Genomic DNA, 25,303 nt, shown 5'->3' with positions numbered 1-25,303 from the left:
TCAAATGGCAGAGGAATATGAACAGTCTGGTGCGTCAGAATTCATTAAAGGTAAGCTACACCTGATGAACGTATTTTATCATGATATATTATATTATATTATATATATTAATCATAATACTTGTACTGTAACTCGTGTTGTACACAAATATAACTGACATCCTGAGATGGAGAAGCTGGGAGTGAGTTTGGGTAGCTATAAAAATAGCTTTGAATATGAAGACTATGGAAAATATTTGCTTTTAAACCAAAATAACACATTATAACTAGTATAATAACACTCCTAAACAACTGAAGTAGCTGGAGACTTGACAACCAAAGAAACATCAGATGTCTCCATACAGCTCGTCTGCTGTAATCACAGTCTGCAGAAGAGAAGAGATCACAACCTGATCTGAAAAGATGTTATGTACACCCTCGACGTGCGGTCGAGCTTGTGCACTCACTTCAGAGTGGGTTTAGCAGTGAAGACTTTAAATAGGGTGTAAATAACATCTTCTCACACTGATTCAAACTGAAACTATCTGCATGGCTTGATACGACTAGAGGTAGGTGAGAAAGGCAAACATTTATGAAATAGTTTAATTATTTTAACTTTAGTTATCCCGGCCAGATCCCAAATTGATTTGATAAGCCTAACCCACACATTATTATTTTCAGATTTTATAAGTTCAGGGTAAGAATATCAGGGTAAACCAATCAGAGGCAGTTTAGGGCGGGGCTTAGCAGGAGAAGCAGTGGGATCCATAATGATGAATTGTGAAAACAGTCTCCGGAACTCCAAACACCATCACAAATAATACAATGTTCTCTCTCTCTCTATGTGTGTGTGTGTGTGTGTGTGTGTGTGTGTGTGTGTGTGTGTGCATGCGTATTTGTGTGTGTGTGTGTGTTTGTGCTGTACACCACAGACCGGCTGTATTTTGCCTCTCTACGTGTCAAACCAAAGAACACAGCCAACACACACTACTTCAGCACAGATGAGGAGTTCATATATGAGAGGTAAGCCTCTGGGAGAGCTGCTGGATCACATTCACATCACTCATCAGTTCTTCAGCAGGCAGGGCTTTACTGGACCTGCCCTCTGGGTCACTGGCCTGTTCCTCCCACTCTGTTCATGTGTACAATCAGCCCTTTTAATGCCAGGTTTTAGTGCATTCAATAGAAAAGATCAAAATATTGAAGGACTTTAGTCAGTAAAATTAAAGACACTGTCACAAGTGTGAATGCAGGAGAATGACCATCGATTGGCGAGGTGAAACTCATCAGTAAACAGACTTTTTTCGTCATCCACTGTGAAATTCTGGTATTTCTTAGCCCACCTCAAGTGTTTGTCCTTGTTTCCCTTCTGAGAAGTGGTTTAGAAACTGCTGCTCGTCCTCTGAGACACTACAAGACAGCTTCTTCTGCCAGGACGACTGCTGATTGGATTGTTCAGGTGTTTATTTTGTCAATTCTGTATCTGTGATGAAGTTTCTTTTCCATTGGTCAGTGAACTAAGCCTGATGTATTGATCTTCTCATGGTGTGTTCACTTTGGCTCTACAACTGATCCAGACCAAGAGACTTTCCTCAGTACAGCTGTCATTAAAGCAGAAGGGGGACAAACCAGATACTGAGATACTACCAACCCACCAGAACACATATGGGAGATTTTAGAGCTAAGTGTTCAGCAGCACTCTCTGGATGACACGGGGACGACATCATCTGCTGTCTATCCCTCCTGACTCATTCCAGCACAGTCTGCTGCTGAGGAAGTAGCCTTGTCTCCGCTAATCCCTCGTCTCTCATCCTCTCGTCTGCCCTTTAGCTTCTTGTATGGTGTGGCATGAATATAGCATTGTAATCCTTATTTCCAGTCAGAGTAAAAAATGTGTTTGTGGGAGAAGTAAGCTGGTGAGAAGATACACATTTGTTCACCTGTCTGGCCTATAAGTGAAGCCCATACATTCCTGTGAGCGTTCAGCCTGTGGTTGTCATCCCACAGTAACATATAGGTCAAGATGAGATCAGCGGCTGTGTCCTAGACATGCAGAGGGATTTGGGGCAAACGTCACCATGCAGACGTCATTCACTTTAAACTTCCACTGAAGTCAAGTCAATGTTGCAGTTTTTTTTAGGACATATGCCTGCTCTATATATCTCCTGTATCCCAGCATCCGGCCCTACAATTAAAACAATAAATACATTTAAAAAATTGTTTTGTAGGTTTTCTTAATGGTAGTTTAGAGTAATTTCCTGGAAATTGTAAAAGAAATGCTGACAACTACTGGGATTCGTCTAATATTCATGAACTGACACAAGGAATATCAATTCAATAGCTTTTGCTAATTGAAACTTAATACCAACAAAAAGTAGTTCCTGATGGAGACAGACTTGTTCGAGCTTCAGCAGGACATCAGCAGCTCTGTGACATTAGCCTGGTGGGATGCCATATTTTTAAAATCAGCTCCCTCAGTGCAGCTCCAGTACAGAGCTGGACTCACAGAATCAGTATACATGTTCAGTGTGGCTCTGCACAGTGTGTCCTGCCTCATCATGCTGATATCTGTCTGTGGAGACAGAACCTGTGGTTTATAAACCATGACTCATAAAAAACCTTGTCCCAGTTTCCACCGTGTGTCCTCGTGTAAATTTATAATCGTTAAAATAAATACACGAGCATATGTGACAACATTTTAGTAACAACATGTGAAGTAAAAAGGAAGAACGATCTAAAGAACAATCTAGAAACGTCTCTGCAACAGGATGAGTGTGAACATGTCCCTGTGGTTTGTTTCTGCATTTTGGAAAAGTTCCCACTCCACGACGTCCTGGCTGCAGACCTCCACTGTGAGGTCGCTACCGCCGCAGGCTCCACTCTCAGGCCACCTCCACTGTCAGGACAGGAAATGCACGGGATACATTTCAAAATAAAATCGTGAATGCACTTCCGGTTGAATCGTTTTCCTCACAAATGCATTAATTAGTAAACAATATGACGTAAAATCTATCAATTCCTTGTCTATAGTGTATATCGTTATATCGTATTTATATAGTAGGCTAAACTTTTTTGTTTGTCGTTTTTGTTCTGTGTTTTCCTTTTATGTTGCGCATGAGCCGAAACGTGGGTATTTTGATTTATTCTGTCCAAATCTAGGACAAAAAGCCAGACTAATATACACTGCACTGCGTGATTTTACAACTTAGTCATAACAAAAAACAAACGGTGGGTGATATGACTCGGGGCTCAATAGTCTATTTTTAGCTAACTACAAAGCTGAGGATCTTGAAAAGAGGAGGTCAAATAGTTGATAAATGAAAACAATGGAGGGCAGGAATAACATTGCTCAGTGCACAAATTGTCTTATTAGTTATTATTCATATTCATAAGCCAACATCTCATAAGATGTCATTGGCCTATACATTTTATTGTGTACTATACAGTACTTCACTGCCTTTTCATTATCATTTAACTTTGACTTTTTTGCACTGCTCTTTTTCTATATATTTTTTCTGTTGTATTATTCTGTATTTTTTATTCTTAACCACCATAAATTTCATGTTTGGTTCTATGCTAATTATGTTCTTGTGCTGCTGGAACACCCAAGTACCACTAAATACTACCCTAACTCTTGATATCTACAGTATAATCCAAGTGAATTATTAAGTGATCAGTGAGAAAAAACATAAAAAACACACCAAGTCACAACATGATTAAATGTTCTGTAGTCCTTTATTCTTGAACACAAACTCACTCATCTGTGTGACATTCACAATAGGCCAAATAATTTCTTCTGTCCATTATTTCTTCGCAGAATTTCCACATGTCCTCAGTATTGTAAAATGTGAACTTGAAGGGCTCCAGGATTGCTTCCTTTTCATGCTCATCCACCTCTTCTTTCCACACCCTCCCATACTGCAGAGCAGCCTCAGCCTGTTTCTCCTCCCCTATGCACAGAACATCAGGCAGGTCCACTTTGGCAGACAACAGTTGTCTGTTGGCCTCAACCCACTCTCAACCGAGTCCTATGGAAAAGACAGAAAGAAAGATGTCTGTACCATAGCTGCTGCACCAACAGTATCTGACCAATAGATAGGCTACTGTGAAAAAGCTTACCCCTTCCACTGGTGTGTCCACATCAGCAGGTATGACTGAGACCTCAGCCTGCTGCTCTTCTCCTGAAAATATATAGATAAGCAATATGATCAGTTGTAATATTCAAAACACAAGCTCCAAAAAGAAGAAAAAGAAAGGATCCCATCAGTCAGTCTGGAGGTCAGAGGGCCCTTCTCAGACGTCACTAAATGTGTATTTCCTTCCTCAGTATAAAAAATAAAAGTACTGATGGTGCAGAAGCATGCTACTTCTCAGTACTTTCAGTTACTATTCGTTTTGTTTACATACTGTAGTAGCCTATACAACAGAGGTGGAATCACTAATTAGCTAGTCGACCTCTGGCAAAACATCATGATGTGTTGCATCGTGTTGGTAGCTTCGCTGTCTCACATATCACGTTTGTGAGTTCAGAAAGACACGTTTTCAACTTTGTGATGATGCCCAGTTAATGCAAGGAGAGTTTACAAAAATGTTTTATAACGTTACATACAAACAAATGCGAAGTTACTTTACGTTATGCACTATAAAGTTAATAATCCCTGATAATTTACGGTGGCTAACCGCCATTGGTGAAAGTTAACGTTGACGTTATCTAACTTAGCTTCAAAACAACAACCCAAGCCGACATGTAACATTTGGTAACTTGCATCATTAATGACTTTTATAACATTATTATTTTACGGCACCTATATTGACGAAAAACACAAGAAACCATGCATTTACTTTCTGTGGGTAATAAAAATCAGCAACTCACTGCTACTCGGAACACAAGCTCACTCGCTGGTCTCTCTTGAATGAAAAGGCAGGTGAAATCGAGATTTAAATGTCGTCACTTCCCGTCCTGACAGTGGAGGTGTTCTGACAGTGGAGCCTGCACCGGAAGCGACCTCACAGTGGAGGCCTGCAGCCAGGTGCCTCTCAAAGTTCCAGGTGTGATAGAAATAAATGGAATTATGGGATGAGATCAAAACATGGATTTTATTATGCAGGTCATCAAACCACCAAAAAAGGCTTTATTTTGAAAAACGAAGAGGAAATTCATCACTGTTCAACACTCAGAGGTCTAAATCAAACAGCTCCAGTTTGGTTCAAGTTTTACATTGATCACCTGCACAACCAGCATCAACTGACTGAAGAACATAATAAACTCTTAATATTTATCAAGTCATTCTAATGATCTCCAGTGTCCTCACACCCTCAGGACACCTGTAGTAACATATGTGGGACATTTGTACTTGTAAATTCAATGACCAGGTTTTTCATGCATGAAAGTGAACAGAAGGTTTTAGTGATGGTCGATATACAGTATGACACGTTCCTCTGTTTGTCTGTGGGTTGCAGTTTCTATGCAGACTTCGGGCCGTACAACCTGGCCATGCTGTACAGATACTGCTGCAAACTCAACAAGAAGCTTAAGGTAAGAGGCAGAGCAGCATACATGACATACCTGATGCACAGCTTTAAGGTGGTACACAATTTACTCACTGTCTTAGTTGGACATAAAGCGCTGTGATGTAAACTCACAGTCTGCAGTATGTGGACATTTGACATTTCAATCACTCGTGCTGAAATGTGCCACTGTTTTGTTGTGTCAGTCGTTCACCATGTCCAGAAAGAAACTGGTCCACTACACCGGCTTTGACCAGAAGAAGAGAGCCAATGATGCTGTTCTCATCGGTGCCTTTGCTGTAAATATCTCTTTATTCATCTGTCTGTTCAACCTTCTGTCTATCCATCTCTACATTATACTTAACACAGTCTCACTGTCCCTGTAGGTAATCTATCTGAAGAGAAGCCCGGAGGACGCCTACAGGACTCTGATCTCAGGAAACAACACAGCCTACCTGCCCTTTAGGTATTGATCTTAAACACACACACACACACACACACACACACACACACACACACACACACACTCACACTCTCTCTCTCTCTCTCTCACACACACACACACACACACACACACACACACACACACACATTTTGTTACTGACAGTGTTTCTGTAGCTTTACAAAATATCCACTAACAAGGTGTCTACATTTTTGCTGACTCATTTTGCAACCAGGCGTACGGAGAAATTCCCATCCTGAACAATCTCACCGTCCTCTGCTGAGAGCCGTAACATCAGAGCTGGAGAGCTTCTATCTCCTCACTTTAAACTGTTAATGTTCAGATCAGGTCCCTCCTGACCCGTCATTTTAATGATCTGAGTACCACAGTGCCCCAACACCCCCCAAGTACACCAGGACAGAGCCAGGCAAGCTGTTTCCCCAGTTTCTAGTTGTTATGCTAATCGAGGCTAACGGACAGCTGGCACTAGCTTTAAATGCAGCTGATCTGACAGTGGTATCAGTCTTCTGTGTACACCACACCTGACACATTCAAATACACACACGCACATATTTGAGTTAGAGCAGACTGACCTGATCCTGAGGCTGCAACACTCTGACATGTGTTGGTCATTTGCAACATACTGACTATGATATACTAAGTGTAATATACTGTATATTACTGACTATAATATACTGAGTATAATATATTGTATATTACTGACTATAATATACTGAGTATAATATACTGTATATTACTGACTATGATATACTGAGTATAATATACTGTATATTACTGACTATAATATACTGAGTATAGTCAGTGTTGGGGAGACTTAAACTACATGTAGTTTAACTACATAGCTTAACTACAATTTGCTGTAACTTGCTGGTAGTTAAACTACATTCATATTTTGTGCTGCGTCAAGTATTTCAACTACTTTTTGGGTCATTTTTTGTAGTTTAACTACTCAATTTACAAACTACAATTTTGGCCAATAACATGAACTTTTTTTTTTTTATAAAAAAAGACCTAAATAATATAAATTGTATTTTATTTTTCTTTGAAAAAAGGCATGAAACATGTCATGACATGCTAAGCCAACACTGCCTCTGATTGGCTCCCCCCTGGCAGCACTCATATGGTGCTCATATGGCACAAGCACGTCATGGACAACCCTCCCGCTACCCTCTATGCGCCCCGAAGGCGCCAGCCCAACCATGGCCATATTTGAGCATGTACATGTTGGATATAGATGGCTTTTTAGTGTTGGTGTGAGGGACCGAGTCAGTCGGCAATGAGGACAACAGGTAGTAACTTAAAAAAAAAGGTTTTTTTTTTATTTACCCAAAATATAAAGTAAACAAAATTTCTCAAATGAAACTAATGACTGGGCCCGTGAAAGAGGTCAAATCAACAGAACTGTACAAATGTCAACTGAACTAACTTACAGAGAACAAACAGTCTAAACAGACCCCCCTACTGAAGACAAGAAGGGAACTTATATACCGGGCGACCAACCCATATTCACACAAGAGGGATTAACATAAACACTGAACACAAAAGACAACAGCTAATTTACAAACAAAGCAAAGCAGGAACTTAACTCATTAGAATAAGCACAAGCATACCTAACCAAACCAAATAAAATTACCAATTGTCTAAAGAAAATAATAAACAATGCACTAAATACCCCCCCATGGTGTACTTGCCCTTTGGGTTAGCCCAATCAGCAATCACTGCTACAAAATGGCGGAGCTTGTGGGGCGGATCCCTTTTGCCTCATTTCCTGGATCCCAGCAGCAGCACCAGCAGCACCGGTAACTCAACAAAGAACAAACAAAACATTAGAACTATACTGAAACAAAGACTGTACAAAAACTAACTAAATGTATGATGTGTATAAATGAAATATGGCTTACTTAGATATAAAACAAAGTGTGGGTGCAGAAGGTTACCACCGCTTCATGGTTGTGTGGTCACAGCTGTGGCCATCACAGTTGGTAAAGATGTTTTTAGTGCCAAACGGAACCAGCTGTCTGATAAAAACTTTGAGAGACCGCTCATGTGTCGTGTCAACAAGCGATTCTGCCCTGGCATCTAGTTCTAGTGCCTAAGTGTTAGCGCCTCTGAAGTTCCTTTGATGTTGACCGAAAATATCAGCTTTTGTTCTTTAAAAAATAAAACTTGAGTTGAGAGGCATATTTCTGCTGGCATGTGAAGTTTTTTTTCTCCAGGGGTAGAAATGTAGTTTGTTCAAACTACTGCCAGGCTGAACTACATGTAGTTTTAAAAGCTACGCTTGCAAAGTAGCTTCCCCAACACCGAGTATAATATACTGTATATTACTGACTATAATATACTGTGCCAACAACAAGCTAGATTCAGAGATGGCAGTTGGTAGTTTGTTAGCATATAGGCTACACAGCACATTAGCATGCTAGAATTATTCTCATACCGAGTTGGTTATAGTGATTGCACCGCCTAAGTTATTTCCAAAACACGACACTTGGGCATGAATGTGTTTAGTAATGTCTGAAAATATAACTATGTTTTCGGGAGTTACTAAATACAATCGCAAGCTGACATTGTGTTTGGTGTAATAACTACAACCAACTCGGTACGACAACAGTAAGTAGCATGCTAACATTACTGATAACAATAATAGCGTAACGTTACCTCCCGACCACACTGTTCAACAATTACGTTGATTATCTGCATGAACTAAGGAATCTGCAACTTTTCAAGACAAGACGTTCATAGTGTTTTAGTAAGTTAATCATCGTTTACAGTCACTACATGAAAACATGCAAGCTATCGAAACGGACAGCATTAGCTTATCTCCCGGCTTTACTATGGTTATAAACTGTGGACAAATAGTGCCCCAATGAACACCACATAACAACAAATCAACTCAAAGTAAAAGTCGGTAAGATAATAAATATGGGCTCTGTTCTATCCCTTTCTGTTTTTCTTTTCTTCGCCTCCTCAGACAATACCTTCTTGGCTTTTTTCGCTGGCTCGGCCATGGCGTTGGTTTACGAAAAATCCATGTAGCTGCTGGCTAAATCCACCGACAAATAAACGTGTGACGTATGCCGTAAAGCAGGTCGCACTAGACGCCTTTACGTCAGATAGGTTCCGACCCGCTATGGGAAGTTATACAGTGTGGTTGTTGCCGGCGCGACCCCCCTCAGGCTGCAGAGAAGTAACCATTCATCCTATTAACCGTTTTTCTACCACTTAACTGAGTTTAGAAACATTATTTTAAGGTCGAAAAACTACCTAGTGTTGCTTTAAAATTTAGGACAGAGCATGTTCACTGTACAGTTTGTGAAGCCCACTGAGGCGGAGGATGCAACTGAGCATGTTTGTGTTCAGCCCTCCCTGTCTGTTAAACCCTCGAGTCTACTGAAGCTCCAAACCACCTGAGACTGGTTGAAGCTCAACAGAGCCACAGAGGACATTTTACAAATGTGCCAAATCCTACACAGTCACAGGCTGAGTAATGTTGTGTGTGTGTGTGTGTGTGTGTGTGTGTGTGTGTGTGTGTGTGTGTGTGTTTGTGTCCCACAGGGATGCAGCAGTGGGAGAGTGCTCCTTCAACCTCACTGTCCTCGACTGCTTACAGGGGATACGTAAGGTAAAGTGTGTTGTGGAGTGGAGGGTCGGTTGTCAGAGTGGCGGCCTTCAGGCTGCAAGCGGCCTAAAGGCTCCTGTATCATGCAATATCTGCTGGGGTGACCCAGCATGGGCGCTGTTGCAAAGGGCTAGTGGCACTGGGCTGGACTGACAGCTCTTCCTTTTGAATCCAGGGGCTGTGGACATCATGGGGCTGCTGACGTTCTACGGTGCGGTCCTAAAGAGCTGGTGGATGCTCAGACATGTTTGAGAAGGGGGAGTGGGGCCAGGACTGTGGGTATTGGAGGAGCCCATCTTCCACAACCCTTTCATCCAACTTGGCGGCACCTACTCTGGGACCCCTACTCTGTGGAGCTGTTTTTTGAGGGCTGGCATTGTGACACTGGGCCACCTGAGACGGGCGGACGGGCTGGACTGGAAGACACCACAGCAGCTGGCAGAGGAGTCAGGTGTTAAATCTCTGAGACTTCTAGAGAGGCTGAGAGGGCAGGTTCTGGGCTCGCTGTCTCCATCAGCGCTTGACTCCTTCAGTCAGGCGAGGGGGGAGGAGCCTCCACTTTTCCCGGTGCTGCAGTTGGCGGCAGGTCCAGAAGGTTGGCAGGAAGACAGAAAGCTGCTGTCCTTTGCCTCTCTGAGTCTGGGGTTTTTTTGAGGGTGTAAAGGGGAAAGTTTTGTATGCAGCGTAATGAAGGTTAGGAACTTTGCAGTGTTGATGGAGGTCAGGGAGCATCAGTGGCAGGTCTACCTTGACACACAGACGATGGCAGGGTTTAGGTGGAGGGTGCTGTATAAGCTCCCTCTGCCTGGCTGTATTGTGATATTGCGAGTATACTCAAAGTTAATGGTGGTTTGGCTGCACCTTTTGTTGTCCAGAGGGGGGGTAAGGCAGGGATGCTGTCTTCCTGGGATGTTGTATTTCCTCGCCACTGAACCTCTGCTACACAAACTCAGGCAAGAGCTCTCAAGTGTCTGTTTTCCAGGTCGCATGTCAGCTGTTTAATTATCAGCATATGCAAATAACGGGGGGCTGAAGTATTTGGGAGTGCTCTTGGGTGAAGAATCCATGTTAGAAAAGAACTGGGAGAATACTTAGGGTTAGGGTTAAAAAATAGAGGGCAGGCTTCAAAAATGTAAGTGGCTTCTGCCAAGCATGTCCTATAGAGGGCGCACACTGGTCATCAACAATCTGGTAGATTTCTTTTTGGATAAACTGCACTGGATTCCTCAGGCTGTTCTGTTTCTTCCAAGGGAAAAAGGAGAACAAGGACTCTACATTTACCAAGTAGAGGAGCTGCTTTCCGCCTCCATTTTATACAGAGACTGCTGTTTGGCCCTAAAGACTTGGAGTGGAGACCGCTGGCACACAAGGTCTTACAACAGTTTGGTGGTCTGGGACTGCAGGACTCATTGTTCCTGATGGATATACAAACTTTGAAGCTTCAGTCTCTGCCACCTTTCTACCGTGGAGTCTTCACAGTGTGGAAAAGGCGAGATCGGAGCAAAGTGACTCCCTCTACTGGTTGTTGAGGGAGTGGAGGAGGTTTGGACGCCCCCTGCTGGGCAGGATCAGCAGTGACAGAAATGATCTGTCTGAACAAAAATAAGCTACATGATCACGTTGACACACCTTGGCGAGGTCACCTGCACCTGGGAGGTGATGTCAAACCTGCCTGGAGGGGTTTATACAAGCCCCCGTTAACAAAGAGGGCAGCCGGCTTACAGTGGAGGCTCTTACATGGTGCAGTAGCAGTCAGTGCCTTCCTGTATGTTATTAACAGTGAGTGATACATGTCCTTTCTGTCCTCATAAAGAAACTGTTCCACTGTAGTGTGCGCACCTGCTGCCATTGTTCATGTTGTTCTTGGTTCATGTTGTTGGAGTTCTTATTCAGAAAAGTGGGGGAGATTTTCTTCAGACAAATGTTAATTTTCGGTTTAAATATCGAAAGTAAACTTGTAAACTTCATATTGATGAAGGTTCTCAGTCATCCAGGTCATGGTAAATCTAAGTGCTGTATTGTAGGAAACTGGACTTTTAAACTCTGTGTGGGAGTGTCCTTACAGACTCATTAAGGACACATGTGAGCTCTGAGTTTCAGACTCGTTAGGGCCACTTGTGGGTTGTTGACCCAACCGGCCTTCATGTGGGTTTCTAGGTCTAGGTGAGCCAGGTGTGAATGGTTGTTAAGCTGTCTGGGGAGGGAACTCAGTACAACATTGTAGGTGGGTGATAAGTAATGTCTTAGGCCACCTCCTCTGTTCAAAGACAGTCGTTACATTTTTGTCCTCAAAGGAACGATTTGTCTCCTTCAAGTGGACAGCAGCGTCTTGACCTGAGGAGTTGGCCCTCCTGTGTTGTGCTATTCGTTTATGGAGAGGTTGTTTTGTCTCCCCAATGTACAAATCTGTGCACATTACTCTGTTTATGCCTGGGTGTTTTGTCCTTAGGACGGACAAGTTTCTGCCTCAGTGTTTATTGTTTATTGTTTATTAAGGATCCCCATTAGCTGGTACCTTAGTAGCCAGCTAGTCTTCCTGGGGTCCACAAGGAACAACACAGACTATACACAAGAACGTCACATCCTCAACATATCATACATTTACAAATACAGTCTATCACAATATACCTAATGTTAAAAAGTTAAAACAAACATTTGAAAATTTCCACAAATCTTAAACAGAGTTTTTCATAGACAGCAAAATGGAGCCACTCGTACTCATGTACAGCTCGTATAAAAATAGGATTTCAATTTCTTTTTAAATACCTGTTAACTTTCAGTACAACATAGGTAGTGAGGCAAATTATTCCACAGAGTTATTGCTCTATAGATAAAAGATTGTGATAAGGCCTTAGTTCTTGGGTGAGGCACTTCCAGCTGACCATTGCTGGACCCTCTAGTGCTATAATTGTGCACAGTGTTTCTAAAAAACAATTTGAGTAAATAAAAAGTCAGGCGCTTTACTGATCAAGACTGACTGAAACATTACAGCAGTGCTTGATGCTAACCTGTTATCTACCATCAGCCATGAGAGGAAATCATGCACGCGGTTAACATTTGATTGGGTAGAGCAGCCCAATACCAACCGTGCAGCCTTATTTTGGGCAATCTGCAGCTTTTTGAGTTCAGTTTTGGCAGCAGATGCCCAGACCACAGAACAATAATCTAGGTGGCACAACACCAAATTCTGCACAATCTGACACATTAGGGATCGAGCAACAAAGGAAGCACATTTCCTGGAGAAACCAACAGCTCTTCCCATTAAACACAGCTGTGCCATGGGCTCACCGGTGTCACCAATAGTGTCCAACCTCTATATGGAAGAAGTTGAGAGCAGAGCCCTGATTACCTTCACAGGAACTGTTCCTAGCCACTGGTTCAGGTATGTGGATGACACTTGGGTCAGAATCAGAACAAGGGAAGTGGAAGCCTAAACAGAACATATAAATGCTGTGGACAATAACATCAAGTTCACACCGGAAGATGTCAGAGGAGACGGTTTGCCCTTCTTGGACTGTGTGTTGGTAGGTTGGTAGGTTGTTGGAGAGTGTGTTGGTAGGTTTAAAGTGAACCAGGATATGATGTTTATTAAAGATCCTCCTGAGTTTCTCAGATGTTCCTGCGACATAAGAAATACTATCATTTTCTTGTCTCCTACTCTCTGTCTGCTCTGGATCTTTTAGAGGTTTTGACATTGGTCCAGTTTTTGTACACCTCAGTGTTGAGGCTTTGACTTCTTTAATGTGTACTGCACAGTCCAAGAAGGGCTTCCACTTCCCTCTGACCCAAGTGTCGTCCACATACCTGAACCAGTGGCTAGGAACAGTATCTGTGAAGGTAATCAGGGCTCTGCTCTCAACTTCTTCCATATAGAGGTTGGACACTATTGGGGACACTGGTGAGCCCCTGGCACAGCTGTGTCTCTATCTGAAGAAACCTTCACTGTACTGTAAGTAGGTTGTCATACAGAGGTCCAGTAAGGCACAAATGTGGTCTAGGGTGAAGTTGATTCTGCTGGACAGAGTGCTGTCCTGTAGCAGGTGTTTCTTCACCATCTTAATCACTTTTTGAGTGGGAATGCATGTAAAAAGTGATGTAATAAGAAACCATTATTTCATCTTGGTCCAGTCTTAAGGTTTTTCACGTGGTGTGGAGTGTTACTGACCAAAGGAGCTAGGATACTGGCTAAGTGCTTGGATATGTTCGAGGTAACTGAGTTAATGCTGCTGGTGATGTGTCTGAGTGGTGCTCCTTTCTTGTGTATCTATGTATAAATGTGAGATTTTCTGGGGAATCTAGAGAGAAGAGGGATTTTGAGTCCCTAAGTCAGTGGTGGGAAGTGGGCAACAATATATATCTGTATATATATATATCTGTCAACTAATATATCTGCCACAGACAGTGAGAGGCTTCAGAAAAACAGGAGAGAGTTAAAGGGGCTTTGGTGGGGTCACGGTTTACCAGCGTTACAGACATGGATGCTTCTTCTTTTTTTAACCTGGAGAAGTCTGTCTCTAGTCTGTCTTCGTATCCCTGATGGTAATGTGACAACTGACCCGGTTGAGATGAAACAGCATGTTGTAGTGTACTGCACCGCCCTCTTCAGGCTGGAGGGCTGTAACAGAGAGTGTGGACAAGCTGCTGCAGGGGCTTCCTCAGCTTGGCTCTGAGGACAGAGCTCTCCTGGATGATAACATCTCCCTGGAGGAGCTTATTGCTGCTGTGGGTCAGATGGCTCCTGGTAAAGCTCCCGGACTTGATGGACTGCCTACAGATTTTTATAAGCACTACTGGAAGTGTTTGGGAGCCAACCTGTGCGAGGTGCTGCAGGAGTGTTCTCAGACAGGACTGTACCGGCATCCTGTCGGCGCGCAGTTCTTTCACTTTTACCCAAGGGGGGGATTTGGCTTTGCTTAAGAACTGGAGACCAGTGGCTTTGTTATGCACAGACTACAAACTTTTTTCAAAAGTCCTAGCCAACAGGCTTAAAAACTTTCTGGAATGAATAGTCCACAGAGACCAGTCATACTGTGTACCAGACAGATCCATCATGGACATGACGTACTGAAGACCATACTCTATCTGATCAATGGGATGACCTACAGTGGAGGATTATACATGGGATCATAGCTACATACAGGTATTTGGTGCATCTTGATCCTGGCACGGACGGCTGTCCTTTCTGCTCACGGACAGAAACGATACATCATCTATTTATTCTTCAACCAGATGCAGTCATGGTTTTCATGGGTTTCATCATTTTTAGGGCCCGAGCAAATCCCATATTTGGCGAACTGAACATACCCCAAAACTCACCAAACTCGGAACAAACGTCACATGTGGTGAAATATTTGATAATTCAACATGATTGGGGGTGGGTGTGGCCAGGGGACTCCATAGCGCCACCTAACGCCGGGTCAGGCCGCAAAAAATTTCGTGGATCGTCATGAAATTTACCAAACTCATGGGTCTCAAGGATTTAGTTAGAAATTATTTCTGTCGGAATTTTTGCCGCAACAGGAAATCGGCCATTTTGAATGGCATGCGGCGATTTAAATTTTTCAGACGCTGTTTTCGGGACTTTAGGATGGTCGCAGACTCACCAAATTTGGCAAGTAGCTTCTAACTCATGAGTACATTAATTTGATACCACAACTGCCCTCATGCGTGGCACGACAGCTCAGTAGCGCCACCTAACGCCCCGCTTATGGCTTTTAGGATTCAGTTTTTTTCATTTCTATGCCTCGTGCTTTATTTAACTAGTCCGACAGATTTAACGCCACAGGCTTCACAGTCACTAAGTATCATCTTCAGACCTTGATGATGACACCTTGTCAAAAGCTTTCACCTCCGATATACCTGGTGGGCGTGGCGGTGCGGATAATTTCGATGACCCCCTTATGGCTGTTCCCATTCTGTATGGACCCAATATGTCTATGCCTCGTACTTTAACTAACTCATCCTACAGATTTAACACCACAGACTTCACATTCACTTAGTAGCATCCTCAGACCTTAAACAGCCTGCGTTGTGCTTGGTAGGCGTGGCAGTGCTGTCAATTTCGATCCTTCGCCATCACGCAGGAAGTCCTTATAACTTCAGCATACAATTGCCCATCTGCATCAAATTGCTCACACATGTAGAGGGGCTAACCCTGAATACATCTCTGCATCAATACTGTGTCATATCTATAGTGCCACCCACTGGACACAGGAAGTCACTGAAGATGTCACAGTTGTGTTTTGTGTGACACGTATCCCATTTAGGTAAGAAATTCCAAACGGCAACGGGCGAGCACAAATCTGGGCGCACAGGCCTCCGGCGGCGCCACAGCCCGACGTACGTGGGGGGGCGAGGGCCCGTTCATCACTGCTTGCAGTTTTAATTCTTTTTGTCTTTTTATCTGTGGCCCTCACTCTGCAAAGAAAAGAATGTACACACACTAATTAATTTCATGTCAGGACCGGCCACATTAGCTATTTGGAAAACAAGGAAAAACCATGTGAGGGGTGACAGGTCAGAGGATGTGGTTCTGATGCTGATTGGGCTGCTGGCAGCTCGGCTCAGGATGGCTTTTGAGTTTTTGTGAACATTTGGGGTGTGAAAGATGTTCTGTGTTCGGTCAGATAACACTTTGGTTCTGAATGTCTGATCTATTTCCTTCAGTTTTTCTGTTTTGGGTTTTTGGTGTAATTTTTTGATAATAGTAAGACTTAAAGCTGGAGTTTGTAGAATATGTGAAAAACGCATGAGACTGGGATGGCAACAACTGCGCTCCCCCCTCCTGTCCCTGTTTCGACTCCATAGCGCCACACTTTCACTTTCCACTCTCGTGGACGCGCGACTGTAGCGCTTGGAATATTCATGTCGGAACTTTTCTGTCATACACTAGCCGTGGCCGAATTACAGGTAAGAAAGTACTTTACCCTTCTCTCGTGAACAAATTGAACGTATGAACAAACAAACATTACTTTTGCATCATTTAGAAGAGCGATAGAGACCGACGACAATTATTTCTTGCTAACGTCTCAGCATGACATAGCCTACATGTCTGGCACTAATAACACTACGATATTTGTCATACTGACATGATACTTATACAGCATAATCTAATGACAACAGCAACACTTATATATCACGGGAAAGAGGTGTGAATGCTAAGAATAATAAAACATATAACGCTGAAGTAAACAATTACCCCCACATGCACAGACTATCGGAGACAATCACTTTATTCAGACACTTCTTTCTTTTCACCGCAACCTGAAAATAAATAATAACTGTCACATCCATATCTACACGACACACGTCCTCTGTATGTCGTGTATATATAACGCTACTGACAATACATTTGACGTTGACTTTGGCTCTGACTTGCTTGTAGCTGTCGTGAGCCTTTAGCTACGGTTAGCATAAAGCTAATCAACTCACAACATTACTCATCAAGTGTGACCACAAACCGCCTGCTTTATTAGATTCACGGTCATTTCAACTACACAGCCGATTACTACCAAACATTTAGATTATCAGCTACGTAAAACTTGTATTGGAGGATCACCTGTCCAGGAGAAGAACAGCAAGCTCAGTATCCAACTTCAGCCCGATGCTATCGCTAAGCTCTCTCCACCTCGGATATGCTTGTCCAATGTTGACACACGATTTATTCCGTCTATTGTCACTCTGCCTCTTAGACTCTTGTTTCTCTACATCGGTCTTCCTTTTTTTGGCCACGTACACTTTTGTTGGTAATGCCGGGATATTGGCTTTTCCTGCCGGGACGTCCGCCGTTGCATCTTCACCACCAATGGAAGGTGAACGCGCATCAACTTTGGTCGAGCAACCAATAGGAACGCCCAAAACAGCTTGCTCTGTAAAATGAACTGTGATTGGCTGAACACTGCCGTCACGGCACTGATTTTTTAAAGCCTGAATACAGAGCCAAGAGGAGACACAGAAGTCCAGTGTTCTGTCATAACACTATGAATTACAAAATGCTGAAAGGTTATTATTGATTTTTGACCAAATGACGCCAGAAATAACTTGCACACTCCAGCTTTAATAGTAAATATAATGAAATAGAAATAAAAGTCTATGTAAAATTCTCTCTGTCTCTCTCCTCCAGGCGTTGCAGCATGGTTTCTTTGACTTTGACAGTTTCAATGTTGAGGAATATGAACATTATGAGGTGAGGACACACACACACACATGCACGCGTGCGCGCACACACACAGACTCAAACACAACTGGTCAGTACTCATCTGACTACAAAGCTGCTTCCGATTCCAAAATCTTGTCCATTGCCTACAGATATCTGATTATTATATATATTATACATATTCTAGCAATTAAGTTCTGTTGAGAAACATATTTTAAAATGAAATTGAAGCAACACAGGCAACAAAGTATCCAGATTTTGTGCCACTTTGTAAGCTGATATAGCTCCAAAATGACTAAACCATTTCCCACCATGCAGCCAACAGGGTCACGCGGGTCAAAAACCAAAAAACACACACTAACATCACCTTCTGTCCTTAATGTGAGTGTGTACAGTCAGCATCACTCTACGTCAGATGACTCTGTCATCACAAGTGAAGGAAACCAAATGCACCTTCTCCGACCTTTCACACATCAATAGTTTTTCATGAATTTAAAAGAGAGACTGAAGTAAAAGATTGAATAAAGGAAGCACTGTAACACTGCCAGCTGCTCACTGCTGCTCACTGATGTTGAATGTGACAAACTGGAAAAATACCAGAACAGAATTAAAGGCAAACCGAGCAGCTGGCAACAGGAAACAAGTCAACTGTCTATTGTTAGCAGGTTCACCAGCACCTTAAAAACCTGCATATATACACAATATTATAACATCATTATACTGATCTGTGAGAGAAATACTGTGCGTCTGATGATTTGAACTACTTCACACAACTATTTCCCACTGATATGTAGCATCAAGTCTTGACACTATGATGTCACACACAGTTTGAACACCTCAGTCACACTCTGACACTCTGCTTCTCATCTCTGTGTTTTCAGCGAGTGGAGAACGGGGATATGAACTGGATAGTTCCAGGGAAGATTCTGGCCTTCAGTAGCCCTCACCCTCGCAGTAAGATAGAGAACGGTGAGTCAGATCCATGTCAGACTTTACCCTCTAAACCACTGGAGTCCCCACAGCTTCTGTAAGGTCTCCAGGAGAATGAGCCATATTCAACTGTATTCATTCTTTTTGAAATCAGCACGTTATGTCATGAAAAGGTTTATTTTGATCAAACACTGACATTTTTACCACCATTAAATGATTACTGACGTGTTCCATGTTATCACTTCATACTGCTCTCACTCAGTACTAATGAATTATAATGACTGCGTTCACAGGTTATCCTCTTCATGCACCAGAGGCGTACTTTGTGTACTTTCACCAAAATAACGTCACAGACGTGGTCCGTCTAAACAGGAAGTTGTATGAAGGCAGGCGGTTTGAGGATGCAGGATTTGAGCACCATGACCTCTTCTTCCTGGATGGGACGACGCCCTCTGACCTCATCTGCAGGCGCTTCCTGCATGTGTGTGAGAGTACTGACGGAGCTGTGGCTGTGCACTGTAAAGGTGCGAGTGGATTGAAACCAAACATCATCCGCAGAGTCGAGCTGTCAAACCTTCCTTCATTTATTTAAAACTCTTAACCTCCCCTTATGAAACCTTTCCTCCACAGCTGGCCTCGGCCGTACTGGCACTCTGATTGGCTGCTACCTGATGAAGCATTTTCGGTTCACTGCAGCTGAGGCCATCGCTTGGATCAGAATATGCCGGCCCGGATCCATCATTGGTCCCCAGCAGAACTTCTTAGAGGAGTAAGTTTCAGTCTCACATGTGACTCTACATAATTAACCAGCAGCTGCTTGTTTCCCGTGCTGATATGTTGATGATCATGTCAGAGGATTATGGACGAGTCAGAGTTGAGCCTTCAGTCAGAGCACCATTCACTGACAGCTGCTGGATGGATTACCACTGTGACAGTAATCATCACAGATGAATGTCAATATTCCAGTGAGCTTCACTCTAGTTTAAGATTAAAAGATTAGGGCTGGTGCATTTTTATTTTTGTTTAATTGTGAATACATTTCATGAAAAGATCCAAACCAACGATGAATGTCTCCTCCTCCTTCTGTGTGTATCACAGCCTGGTAGTTCTTCTTTTAACACTCATCAGTGAGCGACATGTTCCTTCATCACTGTCAACACACACAGTGTAGTTCAGTTTGACTAGATCCCACACACACACTGTCCTATAGAGCACCAAGTGTGAAAATAGTCCCCAACATTTTCTCCTGTTTCAGTAAATGTTTGTTATAAACCTACAGTGAGCACCTGTTTTTATGAAATGACTGAAATGAAACCATATCTACTGTTAAAGATTTATGTCTTCAGTAGAAACTAACAGGTAGGTTTGAGAAGTCAGACAGTGTTCAGAGTCCGACTAACACATTCTTGTTAACAAACCAAAAACACAGAAGTGCACTGGCCTGATCCTTTTACTTAGTAATGTTGATGTTGAAGCTGGGGCTCTGACCACGGCTGTCTCCTCCAGAGCTCTCCAGCTCTAGCAGCTGTCTGCAGGTTAACACTAACAGGGTCGCTCATTAATCCAGAACATCATGTGTCCCTCCCATCCAGCCTGTTAGTACAGTTACCTGCACAGAAAGACAGATGAGCCTGTTTGTCAGATATTTGAATTAAAACAGCAGAAACATGTCTGAGAAGTAAAGATCAGTGACTGGAAGTATCTGAGCAGCAGACAGTCTGCCCAGCAGACAGCTCGCTGCTACCTGTCACTCAAAGAGGCCACGCCCCAAATTATGCATCATTTTAAGCCTTAATATAATTTAATCGAGTGAGTTATATAAAAATTCACCCCCCGTGCAGTTGTCATGAGCGGGACAGTTAGCTCTAGAGACCAAGGCTGTAAACATGTTTATTTCTGCTGTAGCTGGACATTTTAACATGAACTGCTGTAGCCTCACGTGGACATTTGAGGAACTGCAGTTTTTGGTACTTCAGTGTTGGCCAACCTGCAGTATTTAAGTCATAGCTACATAGTGCCTATGTACAGCCTGAGAAGAGCCGTGAGCTACAAGTACAAGTCAAGAATTTGACAGACTGAATGCACAGTATTGTTGTTGCTCTCTCTCTCTCTCTCTCTCTCTCTCTCTGTGTGTGTGTGTGTGTAGGAAACAGCACAGTTTGTGGGTCCAGGGTGACGTCCATCGCTCCAAACAGAAGCTGGTTCAGCAGAGGCTGAGTCGGCGGCAGCAGCTCCAGCAGCAGAGTCGACAGCAGCAGCTTCACTCCCCCGACTCTGAGGGAGGGAGACAGTCAGCCATGTCCCGCCTTCTCTCCAGCATGGATGACCTGTCAATCAATACCACCCTTTACAAATCATACAGCCTTGATGAGGTGAGGGGTGGAGCTTTCTCTCTTTCAGATGATCATTGCAGTAGTAAATCTATAAACTTACACAAAAACTTCAAAAATGTTTTCATTGTGTTTTTACTGTTAATTCTCTGTGTGTGTATAAACACTTGTAGAGTAACTACACGGAGGACAGTCTGACTCAGGGAGACAAACTGAGAGCATTGAAGGGAAAACGACCTCCTCGATCAGCTTCCTCCTCCTCGAGGTACGACATGGTTATAACACGGTTATTCACTTTCTGTACAAGAGCTGATGAGAGGATCAATATCACGGTTACATTATTAGCTTAGTTTAACACAAAGACAGGAAACATGTTTTAGCTTGTTTGTTTGGAAAGACTAAACAAATGAGTTATAACTAATAAAACATATGTCTTGGTACTTTTTTTTTTTTTGCAGTGATGGTATTATATCACAGTACAAACATGATTCTACCTCTTTTCACTCTGTTGGCAATGAAGGTAAGGTAGGTATATGTTAAGAAAGAAAATACATTTTAAAAATGAACGTGTTTATTGGCTTTAAATAGGAATAAAGATGAGGTCCAGGCCTGTGAGTGTTTTGGAGAACAGCCTGTCTGATAATGTGGGTTTATTAGTAAATGTGATGTGATTCCTTCTCTGAGGGGCTTTTCTATCAAGAACATTTACATACTGACATACAGACACACAGACTGAGGATTACAGAGCAGAAGGAGGTTTGATGTCGCGTTAACAACACAGCCAGCTCAGCTTGAGGCAAATTATTTTAATTATTATAAATTACCATCGTATATGTGTGGAGGTGAATATTCACAACTGCTGTTTTCACACACGTGTTGCCTGAAGAGAGTGAAGAGTAAATAAAGAGTCATTCCATTAAACTACACACGCCTCATTTCAACTTGAGTGAAGAACACTCACTGAAAACTACTAGAACATGTAATATTACATGTAAATGCATTGAATGACTATTGCAGAAAAAAAACTGTGTAGATGATTATGGAACTGTAAATAGTTTTAAAAAATAAGTTTAATTTTGTAAAAATCTGGTGGTTATCCTGGTATAACACATACTGTACACAGGTCAGAGTGCATCTGACGACACACAGACAGACACAGACACAGACACAGACACAGACGGACAGATGGTTTGTAAAATATGGAGTATGTTATAATGAGCTGATCTCTTTGTGTCTCTTCTTCAGGTTGAATCTGTCCCGGGCGTCTCACTGCTCCATCCTCCCTCCACCTAAGTCTCCTAAAGGCCCGCTCTCCTTCTCCTCCTCTTCTAAGAAGCTGGTTCGCAGCTCCTCCTCCTCCACCACCCAGATACGGAGGTGAGTTGGATCCAAACTGAACCGCTGCAACAGATCAATCAGCTGAAACAGTTCACTGACTCTGTGACTCTGTGACACCATCGTACATTAGAAATATACGTTTTTTCTTCCCTGATGACACGGGCATATTCCAAGATGACAATGACACGATTCATCGGGCTCAAATTGTGAAAGAGTGGTTCAGAGAGCTTGAGACATCATTATCACCACCACAGAGTCCAGACCTGAAGCTCAGGGAGAATCTTTGGGATGTGCTGGAGAACGTCCAACTGTCCCATCATCAATAAAAGATCCTGGTAAAAAATGAAAAGGCGGTCCAGCAAATATTAGGGTGTGTCGGGCTGGGCAGTGTATTTTGTTGATTAATGGATCAGATATTGGTCCATGGGGTTGTCATGCGTGTCCCAGGCCCAGGGTGGCGTCCTCAAAGGTCTTATTTTGTCCACAACCCAAAGATATTCAGCTTACTGTCACAGAGGAGGAAAGAAATCAGGAAATGTTCACGGTTAAGAAGCTGGGATCAGAGAATTTTGACTTCATTTTTCATGAAAACATACTCTAGATTACCAGAATAAATGGTGATTAATTTAATGGTTGATGATGAATGAATAAAATGTAGCAGCTCTGACTGTGTGCATCTCTCTCCTCAGTCCCTTCAGCCTCAGTCTGTTCAGCACCAGGCCGGCCATCATTCACTAACTGCACAGCTCACACGTTTCCATTCTGCTCACAAGTCGAGTCGACTGATGATGAAAACGAACACTGGACGACCTCCATGTTGTCTGGGCCTTAAACATTTCTGTCATTTACCTTGATGATACTGAAGACAGTTAATTGTTATTATTAGTCTGACAAAGTAACTGCACTGTTAATGTAGAGTCAGCTCAGAGTGGAGAAACACGTCTGTTCCTTTATGAACATGTTGGAGGCTCCAGCAGCTCACTGCTCACCACACTGGCATCAACACTCATCTCTGTGTCTTCAGTAGAATATGAGCCATCATGTGTCAGAAGATAAAACACAACATCTTAGAAAAATAATGTCATTTCACATCACGTATACATCCCAGTGATATGTGTACTGAAACACTGAATTGAACAGTTGGAAGTTATAAGGAGCTAAAATCACCTGGTTGCCAAGTTTCCCATGTTAAGTGTAACACCATGTTCAGAGGATGTAGAGATAAGGACTGGACCAGAGCCATGTGACTCTCAGCTGCAACTGCACTTTATTACTAGAACCTTAAAGGATAAGTGCACTAGTGTTACACATTAAAGTGTGTTTACTGCTGCATATGTGGAAGAAGTAGTGTAAACCTTTTGTGGCTCCGGGGGAAGCTGTGTGTAATCTGATAAATATCCTTCAGTGATGTCACACAGTGGCTCAGCTGCACTGTGGGTAATGTAGTCGTTACCCTTTTTTTTCAACAACCAAAAAAAAAGATCTTAGTTGTTAGTAAATATTAGTTTTGAATGGAGCAGTATGGACAGTTTGTATACATATACAGTAGGTCAATGCAAATTAAATATTTTTTTAATAATAATACAATATTTGGGAGATACTTTTAGTTACCAACTATAGTGGAGCAAAAACTCTTAAAGGGAAGTTCTTGTGTTTAAGTGTGAAGCTCTTAAAGCCACTCATGTGTCACTATTCTAAACAGATGAAAATATCTGTTTTATGTTTGTGTTTGATGCAACATCATCTTGCTATGCAAATGTTATCCACTTATAAAACTGTACTGTTACTATGACAAATGTTCATCTGGTCCTGGACCAGGTGAGACCGTCACTGCTAATTTGAATGTGCTGAAAACATGTCATTGAGCTGTGAAAAGGTAGCTGCCTTCAGTGTTGCTGCAGAGATTGTTATTTTTAAAATGAACAATAAAATTGTGCTGATGATGATGGTGAATGATTGAGGTTGTACATGAATGTTTTTCATTTCACATCCCAAACATCTGGTAGACTTTTAAAGCAGATGGTGTTTCTTCTCCTTCTTAAAAGAAAAACATGACGGAGATAAGTTGAAGGAGGACTCCCTCCATGCAGTCAGTTTTGTCTCCATCTTCTCTGTTGTCCCAGTAACTGAACATACACAAAGAAACTAATGCTGCATGTTGTTTAGCAGGGGACATGAAAACAAGCTAAAATGTTATAATTGTGAAGGAATGTTGACAACTGGTCAAACGTTGCGTCAGGAACTTCAGGAGACTCACACGTCTCACACTGAAACACGAATGAAGCTGGACTGAGGAGACCAGGCGCGGCGCAGGTGTTACAGGTGTGAACACTGAGTCTGTCAGACCAACTCTGATACACCAAAATCATCTGTTTGTCTGTCATTGTTATCTCTGACAACCTTTCTTGTTTAACAGTACTTACAGACATTCAGAAGTTATATCTGACCTTGGAAAGCACATGACACATGACCAGTCTACTGTGGGGCTTATTGAACATTGTGACATTTTAAATGATGCATTATATATATATGTAAGGATTCTATTGGGTATTGAGTGTAAACAATAAACCTGCATCCTTCATTTATCCTTACCCAAGTTATCCCGAGCCATGTTGTGTGATCCACTGGTCTGTCTTTGAGAGTCTGAGTACAGACTACATCATATCTAATGGCCATGATTGCCCTGCAGACAGAGGCAACATCATCAGAACATCTGACCCAGCCAGTCGTCCCAGCTCCAAAAGAGACCAGGACATCTTCATACCAGCCTAAAGGACAATACCTTCACAATAATCATCTGAACCTTTACAGCCACTGAAGGAACTGTGACAGCTCTCAGTGTGGACCTGCACTGATCAGTATTTCTTACCAGTGGATCAATGAGTGCTTTAATGAACATCAGCTGTTTGTCACTTTACTCCACAGCTGATGGATGTGAGAGTTGGTGTGTTTTATAATAACTTCATAAGGTCAGTGTTGTTT

The 25,303-nt window shown here is 42.5% G+C and overlaps 1 protein-coding gene across 1 annotated transcript; it reads left to right on the top strand.

Moving 5' to 3' along the window:
- On the top strand, positions 1–24,249 carry LOC311267132 (dual specificity protein phosphatase CDC14AB-like). Its single transcript, XM_084370001.1, has 14 exons — positions 1–50; positions 911–1,001; positions 5,439–5,514; positions 5,693–5,785; positions 5,873–5,952; positions 9,505–9,571; positions 17,691–17,753; positions 18,605–18,692; positions 18,947–19,177; positions 19,284–19,422; positions 20,800–21,025; positions 21,157–21,248; positions 22,229–22,360; positions 23,011–24,249. Exons 1-14 carry the CDS (start codon positions 5–7, stop codon positions 23,057–23,059), a joined length of 1,473 nt encoding a protein of 490 aa, XP_084226127.1. The 5' UTR covers positions 1–4; the 3' UTR covers positions 23,060–24,249.
- Positions 24,250–25,303: the final 1,054 nt, after the last annotated feature.

This window comes from Pagrus pagrus (genome assembly GCF_965226575.1).
Source record: "Pagrus pagrus genome assembly, chromosome: 12".
Taxonomy (NCBI): Eukaryota; Metazoa; Chordata; class Actinopteri; order Spariformes; family Sparidae; genus Pagrus; species Pagrus pagrus.
The sequence above is the reverse complement of the archived record's forward strand: the minus strand, read 5'-3'. Positions and strand labels throughout refer to the sequence as shown.

Excerpts from the sequence above, each read along its gene's own strand:
- LOC311267132 (XM_084370001.1), top strand. The coding sequence starts at position 5 with ATGGCAGAGGAATATGAACAGTCTGGTGCGTCAGAATTCATTAAAG. Across the intron at positions 51-910 it reads TGCGTCAGAATTCATTAAAG|ACCGGCTGTATTTTGCCTCT; the intron begins GTAAGCTACACC and ends TGTACACCACAG. Across the intron at positions 5,515-5,692 it reads AACTCAACAAGAAGCTTAAG|TCGTTCACCATGTCCAGAAA; the intron begins GTAAGAGGCAGA and ends TTGTTGTGTCAG.